The 11,486-nt window shown below is 39.3% G+C and overlaps 1 protein-coding gene across 1 annotated transcript in view; it reads right to left on the bottom strand.

Annotated features, from left to right (window-relative positions):
• Positions 1–1,397: 1,397 nt before the first annotated feature.
• The window catches only part of LOC139949474 (uncharacterized), a 40,710-nt gene continuing 30,621 nt past the window's right edge, over positions 1,398–11,486 (bottom strand). The window contains exons 10-16 of the mRNA XM_071947827.1: positions 11,064–11,335; positions 9,586–9,743; positions 8,907–9,066; positions 7,951–8,358; positions 6,292–6,523; positions 5,682–5,851; positions 1,398–5,042 (exon numbers count right to left, since the gene is read on the bottom strand). Coding sequence (XP_071803928.1) covers positions 4,906–5,042; positions 5,682–5,851; positions 6,292–6,523; positions 7,951–8,358; positions 8,907–9,066; positions 9,586–9,743; positions 11,064–11,335 — 1,537 coding nt within the window. The 3' untranslated portion in view covers positions 1,398–4,905. The remainder of the gene's footprint in view (positions 5,043–5,681; positions 5,852–6,291; positions 6,524–7,950; positions 8,359–8,906; positions 9,067–9,585; positions 9,744–11,063; positions 11,336–11,486) is intronic.

The following is an 11,486-nucleotide window of genomic DNA, read 5'->3' as shown; positions in this document are numbered from 1 at the left end:
CTCCGTTGCATGCAACGCACGGAGTCCAGGGTACATAACATTTTATGTACATGAGCACTTCATCGCACGGGCTATGCTACTCTAGTCTGCATTCTACTGTACAATCCCTACATAAATTCTGCATGAACTCAGAACTGGCCTGTTGATTCACACAACCCCACCCCAAATTATTTTAGGACGGGAGACGTCCATCCAGCTGAGAATATCATGACATCATGACGACGTGGTTAACAGAACAATAAAAATGGGTCGGTGACACGACTGTCAGAAATGGGCATGTGCTGACTAATGACAGTGGCCCGGGCAGGGTTTTAACATCGGTTTTCCCGCAGCATAATCGCCATTTTATTTTTTTCAGCCGACACACATAGAACAGAACCGCTTTAAAAACACAGCACAACAGATCAACAAGGTAAGCAGCGCTAAATAACTTGGCATTTTGGGTTGCACAGAACCGTCTTAAATCCCCCATGTAATCCACGGCGTGCAATACGAAATAAAAAAGCATAAAACTGTGTTAAAAAAATACATTGAGTAATAAATTCACACGTACCTTTTCACTCCTTGAAGATCCCGCTGTAGACTGACGGTCCGAATAACTCACGCCCTCTATAGCTCAGTATACAAGATCGCATAGCGCCACCTGTTGAGCTTAAAATCTGTCGCTAGTATGTGAAGCGCGGCATTATTGTGTTTAAAGCCAACACCCAACACGTGGTTTTTAGTGCGTATTATTTTTGAGTTGGGTTTTAAGATACTACGGAAAACTGTGTACGGGTATAATGTGTTACAATGAAACAAACTGTATCTCTGTGAAGTGATTAAAAATTAATTTTGGTGATACAAAATTTAATTTCCAACATAATTATTTTGCGAAGAGAAATTGTAATGGTTCGAGTCCAATTATCTTATAAATGATGGCAGAAATAGACAAGTTTTTAAAGGCACTGGACACATTTAGTAATAATTGTCAGAAACCAATATTCTCATTTGGTGCATAAAACCGGCATATTATGTAGACAAATAACGAATCTGTGAACATTGGTCTCAATATTGGTCATTGAAGTTGCAAGAGAAAAACGAAAGAAAAACACCCTCGTTGCAGTTGTGTTCTTTCAGATGCTTGATTTCGAGACCTGAAATCTAATTCTGAGGTCTCGAGATCAAATTCAAATGTTTTAGTGAGGAATGACTTCTTTCTCAAAAACATTGTTACTTCAGCGGGAGCCGTTTCTCACAATGTTTTATACCATTAACAACTCTCCGTTGCTCGTTACGCTCACATTTATTTTTGAGTAATTACCAAAAGTGTCAAGTGCCTTGGTAATAAGAACTAAGTGTAAGACACAAAAATACACCTGTGAACAATTATGTAGAATGGCAAATATTTGGCTTGATTAGCTGTCCTTTAATATCACTTTAAAGTTGTGCCGTTTAGTTCAAATTCAAATTACAGACTACTAAGAACAAAACACCCCATCCAAAAATACATGAATACTTAAGTAAATAAATAAATAAAGAAAACAAACAAATAAATAATGAAATAATAAATAATTAACAATAACAAATAGTATAACGTAATAATAATATAACAGAATTTGCCAAAAATTTCATTTCAATAATTTTGTTGTTGGTCACACATCCAATTCATCTAAAAAGTTTGATAAATTTATATAAAATTCTATTATAAGCTATATTTATTTTTATTCTATAATAAGCTGTAAACAACATACTGATAACTATTTTTCATAATGCCAAAATGTAGAATGTTATAATATCAAAATTTATAAGGGAAGTTGGCAATTCAACTATTTCCACCCATAATTAAGACAAGCATTTCCTGACCTTGACACCATTTCATAAGAGCTGTTTAAAGTAGCTAAGCACAATCAGAATAAGGCTCCAAGCCAAAATAGCATTCCTCATGTACCAATATTTGTAAATGGCATTCTGCCTATTCTTGTGCTTAGCAGAATTTGTTTTAAGCGGCTCTTTAAAATTGGGCCTCGAATTGAGAGCTGACAGCTCTTCGTTTTTTGAGTAAAATCATGTGCAAAACAATAGGTCATAAAAATTGATATCTTATACCATCTAAAACAAAACCTTAAAGCTGTAGTATTGTGTTACATATGTCAAATACAGGAGTGGCTTAACATAATCGTGACCGAGTGGTTAAGAGCACCAATTTCAGATCAGAAGAGTGTGAGTTCGAGTCCCGGTCGAAAAACATGTATCCTTAAAGAGAGACACCATTTACTTCGTCCTTCAGTTGGGGACGTAAAGCCATAGGTCCAGTGTGTTGTGTAATGCGTGTAATGCACGTTAAAGAACCCAATAACCTTATCACTAAGAGGAGGAGGTTTGCCCGTGTGTCTCTGATAGTGGCCATTGAAAACCTTAAAACCTGGAAAAGGTGCTATGTCTAAATACTTTTGATCTGATCATTTCAAAAATTTCAAGAAACATGTCTTAGAACGCTTCTGTCTATTCAAGCGCCAGCAGTTTTGCGCCAGTACCTTTTGGTCGATGCATGCGCTATCATAATATAGATACTATTAGTATTATTATCCCACGGTTCCTGTTGACAGGTTATTCAGTCTATATACTAATTACAAAATATACCCAGATTGCATCAATTCCCTTTTTTAGTACGAACAATATTGAGCAATATTACAGGCTATCATTTTCATTATGTACACAGCAAGATTCTATTGGCCTTTTTTTTTTTGGGGGGGGGGGGGTGAGGGCATTATCACGCCATGCAAAATTACGAGTCAAAAGACGTTCACAATAATGGATTTAAAGATCATGTCCCCCCCCCCCCCCAACACACATGCAAAATGCGTGTGTGAACTCCAATAATTGACCCCCTAGAACTTGTTTCAACTCTTTTTCTCGATAAACGTGAACCCCAGGGCTTGCATTGATGTGTCATGGCTAAGCGGTAAAGAGCGACAAACTGAAGCTCCAGAGTTTCTATTCAGCTGAGAGTGGGTTCAAGTCCCACTTGAGACACTTGTGTGTCCCTGAGCAAGACCCTTGACTGTATTTTTGTGTATTTATGTATAGATTTTGCCTGTTTATTGTTAATTCCATTTTCTTAATTCTGTAAAAACTTTGTAAATTTGAATGTTGTCAACCTTTTGGTTGTTTTTTATTCAGATTAAAATAAACTATTAATAATAAATTTGCTTCTCTTCACCCAAGGGTAAATGGGTATCTGTGAGAGCAGAGATGGTTCTTGTGATTGATTAAGCCGAGTAGTGCATTTTTTATTCATGCACAAGCTGTTGTATACTCCCCAAGGAGCTGAGATGGTTTAAGGAATGACGATGGCCCAGTGACCAGGGGTAATGATGTTGGAATGGCTTTGAGATGCCCTTTGGGTGTGTAAAGCGTTTTATGTAAACGATTATTATTTTTATTATGTTGGTAAAATTCCACAATACCACCAAAAGAAAATTCTGCATGGAGCACAATTTATCTTACCTGACTAGAATCTGAATAAGAAAGAACTTTCTACAAAGTTTAACATTTTAAACTGTTTACTTTACCCAACATTAAAGGCACTGGACACTATTGGTAATTACTCAAAATAATTGTAAGCCTTAAAAACTTGCTTGGGAACGAACAATGGGAGAGCTGATGATAGTTTGAAACATTGTGAAAAACGTCTCCCTCTGAAGTAACGTGTATGTTGAGAAAGAAGTTATTTCTCACTCAATGTTCAAAGACTTCAGAAGCCTTTTATTGGGCATTATTTTTTTGCAACTTGGATGACCAATCAAGCCTAACTCTTCACAGATTTGTAATTTCATAAAAAATGTTGAAATACACCAAGTGAGACTACTGGTCTTTGACAATAACCAAATGTGTCCAGTACCTTGAAGGGAAGGTTGATCTCAGTTTTATAAAGTGTAGTTTGACACTGGAAAGAATCTATCAAAGTCAACATTTGAACATCAGAGAGGTAATACTCAATTAAGTGGTCTGTGGTTCAGTGTAAAATTTGAGCCCCGAAACCATATCGTTTTCCTTTGTGATAACAATCGTGGATATCATTACTATTGTCCCTTTTGTTATATCCTTGAATATTGAATGTCGTCACACACCCCAAAACCCACTCCAGCGAGAACCACAGAGATTCTTAAGTAGGAGTTGAAACTTTGCATGGTGGAAATACGATATGGAAAGGTTTGCGGTAACACCATATAATGACTATCTCTAATGAGTTGGGGTTGTTCTGAAAAGAACCGTTGGTTTAACTCCACTGAACGTCTTCTGGCTTTCTCCAGAAGACAATCAGAGCATACTGATCAAAACGACGAGTTAAACCACAATTCTTTACAGGACCACCCCCAACTCATTAGAGATATAGTCATTACATGGCATTACCGTAAACCTTTCCATAACACAGAGATTCTATCCCACAGTTCCACTTGGCGATTAAAACGCATATCCAATTTACTCTTTTTCACGTACCTATCTCTGCATATTGACACCACACTGGTCCTCCCTGTGATTATTTACATGGTACACAGATGATTCTCAGACAGTTGCTCCACCCGACAAAACCCAATGGCTTGGAGTCTTATGAAGGGCGACTCACGGGCAAAAATGTTACTGGGGAGGGTTAATCTACATGTATAGACACTATGCACAATGAGCAGCGCACATGTGCGTCTCATTCCGCCATTTTGGGTGTCAAAAACGGGCACAGAAGGATGCTTTTACACACCTCCAAACAAAGGGCATCCACCATTTCTGCCTTTTTGGGGATTCAAATCCTTTTGTGCACGTTTCGACACCCAAAATGGCGGACAGAAGATGCATGTGTTTGTACCCTGTGCATTGTGTATATGTATTTACAGTCACTGTTTTCATAAATAACAAGTGCTTTCTTACTCAAATGGTGTAGCCGCTTGTGCAGTTTGTCTCATCTTCGCCACCACCACAGTCCCTCACTCCATCACAGCGCCACCAAGAGGGGAAACATGCATCATTTAAGTTACAGCTATCAACACCACTCTGGCAAATGTCACCTAAAAATGATACAAGTACGTCAACAAAATATGCACACAATGGGACAGGCTTGACTATAATCAATAGAGACATTCTTGGTAGTGTAACTATGTGAAATTTCATTTTGGGAAAGCTTCATTGTAGACACTGGACTATTGGTAATTATCAAAAGACCAGTCTTCTCAATTGGTGTATCTCAACATATGCATAAAATAACAAACCTGTGAAAATTTTAGCTCAATTGGTCGGCGAAGTTGCGAGATATTAATTATAATGTCACACAAAGTTGTGTGCATTCAGATGCTTGATTTTGAGACCTCAAAATCTAATTCTGAGGTCTGAAAATCACATACATGTACGCGGAAAATAATTTCTTTCTCGAAAACTACATTACTTTAGAGGGAGCTGATACCAAGTATGTCAGCCTTTGCACTCAAACTCTCGATTCATGAAAGCTTTGTCATGTGTCCGAATTGTCCAAACTACTTCAATAGAAACAATAAGGTATCTTTTGAACAAAGACTTGGGTGCGATTCACATGCACAATTATTGGCAACATTTGAGCACATTTGCCAGCAATTTTGAACAGTAAAAATGAAAGTACTAGACTAGTCCCAAAACACAATGACAATCTGGAAACGAGAGAGAGAAAGACATACCTAACTGTGTGTGTGTTTTCGCTGTATGCGTTTCAATGGTGAAATAGGATTCTGTGGGTTCTTCCTCCAGTAGATCAGGCATACTGGCGAACAGAATCCATGCCTCATTAGAAGGTATGGCGAGGGGATCAGGGATGACTGAATCAAACTGCTTATGTAGAATACTGCTCCTGTGGAAGTGTAATGCACATAAAAGCAGGTTAACAAAATAAGAACTCAAATAATAAATGGCAATAAGGTGAGGTTTGGGGTAGCAGCATGTTTATTGTTTAAACTGACTGGGTGAATTTTAAATGATTTGGGGTAGTACAAAGAAAATTTTACTATAGAGCAGGATTTGAACCAACGACCTCCGAATAAACATGTTCTACCAATAAGTATTGTTATTATTATTTTCTGGACAGTGTGCACAAGCAATAACTGGAAGACTTGTGTTTTTTCCCGAAACCTCGTCTTAGAGGCCTACAAGATTGTTACGATTATACGGTTACGATGGTCCAAAGTTGCGGCAGTCAAGTGCATTGCTAAAACATGGATGACACGAGCAACGTGTTCCAACAATCAAATGACAAGGATCTATTGAGTTATACAAAACTAACATTGTATTTACCTATTTCCAGCATCAGACCCGCTTCCAATTACAATAATTTTCCCTAAACCAGACGTGGGGAACTTGAAGCGAGTAAACTTGATGACGAGGGACATGTGCAGCGGCCCGGTGATCGTCCATGTGCAGCCATTGGAGGGTTCAGAGTACCCACCAGGCAGTGGTGGTGAGTTAATGACAGTGTGGTTCGAGAATGTTGGATAGAGGTGGGTGATACCGCAAGCTGGGTTAACACCTTATAGTAACGAAAACAGACAGTACACACAAATTAGAAAGGGTTTTAAGACACTATTGGTATTTACTCAAAATAATTGTTAGCATAAAAACTTACTTGGTAAAGAGCAATGGGGAGCTGTTGATAGTATGAAACATTGTGAGAATTGGGTCCCTCTGAAGTAATGTAGTTTTTGAGAAAGAGGTAATTTCTCACTCAAAAATTAAAAGACCAGGCAGAAGCCTTTAATTAAAATGCATCTGAAAGTACACAAATTTGTGCAGTAAGGGTGCTGTTTCTTTCATTATTCTCTTGCAACTTCGATGACCAATTGAGTCCAAGTTCTCACAAGTTTGTCATTTTATTATTATGCATTGGGAAAGGGCCTTCATCAATCGAGCAGGGGTCGAAATTAAGTGTATTTTCATGGTAGTCAGCAGGGCTAGTAACCAATAATTTTTAGTAGCCCTGATGAGATTTTGGTAGCCCGAAAGACACATTATGTCTCGAGTCACGGCTTAAACTTTATAATACACCATAGAACAGTTCTTTGTTGTTTGTAATGATGATTGTTTTTCCACTAGCCCGTCGGGCTATCAAACTGGAAAAATCAGTAGCCTGGCTGTAAATCTGGTAGTCCCGGGCTAGCGGGCTAGTGGCAATTTCGACCCCTGATCGAGAATTCTGGTCTTTGACAATTACCAAACGTATCCATCCTTTAAAGGGAAATTATATGTTTGGTAATCAAGCTTATAATTAAATAAGCCTACAGCAGCTTTTCGATAGTTTAAAGCATTTTGAGAAACTTTTCTTGTCAAATTTATGTGCGATGTAAAAAAGATATCAGTTTTTATTTCCCAAGATTTGAATTCAGTAACACTTCTCAGAATGAGTGCATTTCTATTAAGGACAGTGGACACTATTGGTAATTGTCAAAGACTAGTCTTCACAGTTGGTGTATCTCAACATATGCTTAAAATAACAAACCTGTGAATATTTGAGCTCAATCGGTCATCGAACTTGCGAGATAATTATGAAAGAAAACATACCCTTGTCACACGAAGTTGTGTGCGTTTAGATGGTTGATTTCGAGACCTCAAGTTCTAAATCTGAGGTCTCGAAATCAAATCCGTGGAAATTTACTTCTTTCTCGAAAACTATGGCACTTCAGAGGGAGCCGTTTCTCACAGTGTAATATACCATCAACCTCTCCCCATTACTTGTCACCAAGAAAGGTTTTATGCTAATAATTATTTTGAGTAATTACCAATAGTGTCCACTGCCTTTAAAACATTTGCAAACATTTGACTGCCAAAAAACAAAAGTATACTTTGCCTTTTAGGAATAAAATAAATTTTCCAGAGACCAAGGATTATAATGTTTGAAGTGCAATGATCATTCTTTGGGACATAAATTGTTTTGATTTTATTATCATTTTTTCTCATTACCTTTTCTACAGAACATGTCGTTACTCGTGGCTCCAGTTGGATACCTCTGGCAGTTTGCTGAAACCGCAAACGGTAAGAACGACCCTTTCAAATAGCCGCTCCCGGCCTCCATGCAGAACTCACGACACGGCACGACGGACGGCTCCCGACCACCGGCCTCGCAGCTCGGAAACATCGTCAAGCACATCAACGTCTCTACATCCTCTTCAGTAATCAGAACTGAGCTGTTAGACCCCATGGGGTTTGCGGAGGTGTTTGGGAGCCTGTTAATCTCCATCGGGTAGGAGGTGTTCGGGAGAATGGTGAGGAACAGAGACACGTCGGTTTGGGAGACCGGGTAGATGCTTGTGTATGGGAGGTGCTTTTGACATGTTGGTTCTACGAGCTCCTCGCAGTGTGTGGTGGGCTCTGAATCAACACGAAAAGGAAATTAATTTGAAAATATGATTCAGTGAAACTAAAAGCACTGGGGTGGATTTCACAAAGTAAGACTAGTATTATCTCGAGTTAGGACGAGTTACAGAAAGAGGTAATTTCTCACTAAAATATTTGAATCTGATAAAGCCCGCAAGCCTAAAGCCTTTTTGGGCATGTGAAAGCACTAAAATTTGTACAACAGAGTGGCTTTTTTCTCTTTCATTATTCTCTTGCAACTTTGATGACCAATATGAGCCCAATTTCACAGATCTATGTTGGGATACACCAACACCAAGGTGTCCATGTGTTTTTAAAATAAAGTAGTCCCAAAATTCTGCACTTGGCAGAAATGGCAGAAAAGAGAAAAACTAGAAAAGTCCATGCCTAAACATATAGTGTTTGAATACCGTTAGTTCCACTGAAGAGGGGTTCAAAAGCCAAATTCAGTTTTGCGATTCACTCATTTTCGAATAGATAGAGTCCTTATGAAAATGCCCTTGCATTGAATGCTTACTAAGATGACAAAATTAAACACATACCTTCTTTAACGGCTGACGATATATAATCCCAATATCTGGACACCCTGGTGTAGACACCAGAGAAGTCTGGCCGTCCGCAGCCAAAACCAAAACTTGTCAGTCCTACAACCCGCCATGATCCGTCATCCCCTTGGCACGACAAGGAACCTCCGCTGTCACTCTGTAAGAAATTATTGGTTCAAACAAATAAGTTTATGTAAATCTGTGATCTTAGACAAGCGTTATGTTTTTAACATATCGTTTGTAAAGAATTTCAATTCATCTAATGTACAATAATTTTGGTTTTACCCATGACACCGCAATGTGAGTTTAGCACTGAATACTCAGTACAGTCCCAAGCTCTGTTAAAAAATATCACATGCATATTACTTGGATGGGATTCGAACCCATCACGACCCTTGCAATTCTAGAGCAGTGTCCTACCAACTAGACTACCGAGATTGCCCGGTAGCTAGAGGCAGTTTGAATCCTTTGTTTTGGCAGCGAGTACCGCAACAATGATAGATGTTGAATTTGCATCAGGGTTAAAGAATATTAATTTTGGTTTTGCCCTTAAACTGGTGTGTGTTAGCACTGAAGAACTCACGCGAGTCCTGTTATTGTTCTTATTATTACCAATTCCGTATAAAACTTTTAAACAAATTGTTTGTAAAAATTCAAGTTCAAAATCTTTGCATACCTGACAAGAGTCGGCTCCACCAGTGTCTTTCCCAGCACATATCATATTATTGGTGATAACAGTGAAACTAACTGATATGTGTTCCCGGTACTGTCCGACACATACATCCCCATCAACGAGAGGTATCCTAACTTCCTGCAACACTGCTGAAATGTTACCTGGTACAATGGAAGAGAAAGTTCATCAGTTAAAACCTCCCAGGGCAAAGTATACCTTTGGTTTTTGGAACTGTCCAATTGCCTTATAGACACTGGACACTATTGGTAATTGTCAAAGACCAGTCTTCTCACTTGGTGTATCTCAGAATTTGCATAAATTAATCAAAAACCTGTGGAAATTTGAGCTCAATCTGTCTTTGAAGTTTCGAGATAATAATGAAAGAAAAAACACCCTTGTCACACGAAGTTGTGTGCTTTCAGATGCTTGATATCGAGACCTCAAATTCTAATTCTGGAGTCTCGAAATAAAATTTGTTACTTCAGAGGGAGCCGTTTCTCACAATGTTTTATACCATCAACAGCTCCCCATTACTCGTTAACAAGTGAGGTTTTATGCTCATTGAGTAATTACCAATGGTGTCCAGTGCCTTCAATCCTGTAGATGCATCAAGCATGATATTTGGTTCATGGAAAAAAGTAGAAAGATTTTATTGAGTAAAACCTAAGGGCTGACCTACATGTTCACATGGTGTTTACTCTAAGACTTTTCAGGCAATTTAAAGACAAATTTCCTGATTTTTCCAAGGGCAAACAAAATCAGACAAAAGTAGAAAGAATATCATGCATGATGTCTTTGTGAAATCCACCCAAGGAGATTTTAGAGTGACATCACCACTTATACCTAAAAGACATAATAAGCCATTTGCCTGTTAGCTTTGAATATTGTCTGGTACAATGACGTGCTTGATCACAAGTTACCACTTAAATTTGAATTCCTTAGACTATAGAGACGGTTTCTATGTCACATGATTAAGGGCAAGCTTTTGCATAGTTATGAAAGCGACTGTGAACACCCATACACAATTCTGAACGGGTGTGTATGGCACAATGGTACCAGGGTTTGCTCATCTGGAGGTTGCATAGGGTGCGTTCGTTTAGCTTCCCTGGGTCAACCCCCGTCTGCCCCGGTTTGTTAGAATAGCTTTGACGGGGCTCACCTGGGTCAGCCCCCAGTGCCCTGCTTGTGGAGTGGGTCACTTGGGGGTGACCTGAGGTGCATGCCGTCACCACGAGAGGGCAAGTGTGATTGTTCGTTTAGCTCTTGTCAGGGGCTCGCCCGGGTGAGCACCGCAGGGTAGACCCAGGGAAGCTAAACGAACGCACCCTATAAAAGCTTGCCCCGAACTGTTTGACATAGCAACTGTCTCTATAGTCTTAGGAATTCAAATCGAAGCAGTACATTGTGACTAAGTGATTTTACCAGACACTATTCAAATCTAACTTGCAAATGGCTTATATTCAATCTGAAACTCAACATACCATATTCCTGAGTGTTACCCCAGCCTGCAATGAAGCACTCGTCATATCGCTCAACCTCAAATGGCTCGGTCTCCACGCACACCGGCGACACGTTCTCATCAAATCTCACGCGAGGTGTGAACTTGAGCAGCGCGACGTCGTGGTCGTGCTTACCGGTCACGTATCCGGGGTAGACGTGGATGCGCTCGATGTACACCTTCTGCCTGGACGGTGAGTTCCCGTCAAGATCATTGTCACCGAAGATCACATGATCTAAGATGTAACCAAGCCCCCTGCAAAGATAAAGTTGCACATTTGAATATTCATACTCTCTTAATAAAGACAAGTGAAAAACCACTTGTTTGTCCGCCATGCCACTCTACGGCGGACAGCTTTTTTTAGAGTGAAAGACGGGTACTTTCAACGAACAAAGCATCAGGCCCA

The sequence above is a fragment of the Asterias amurensis genome, chromosome 17, assembly GCF_032118995.1.
Source record: "Asterias amurensis chromosome 17, ASM3211899v1".
Taxonomy (NCBI): domain Eukaryota; kingdom Metazoa; phylum Echinodermata; class Asteroidea; order Forcipulatida; family Asteriidae; genus Asterias; species Asterias amurensis.
Note: the sequence above shows the minus strand (reverse complement) of the source record. Positions and strands in the feature narration are given on the sequence as shown.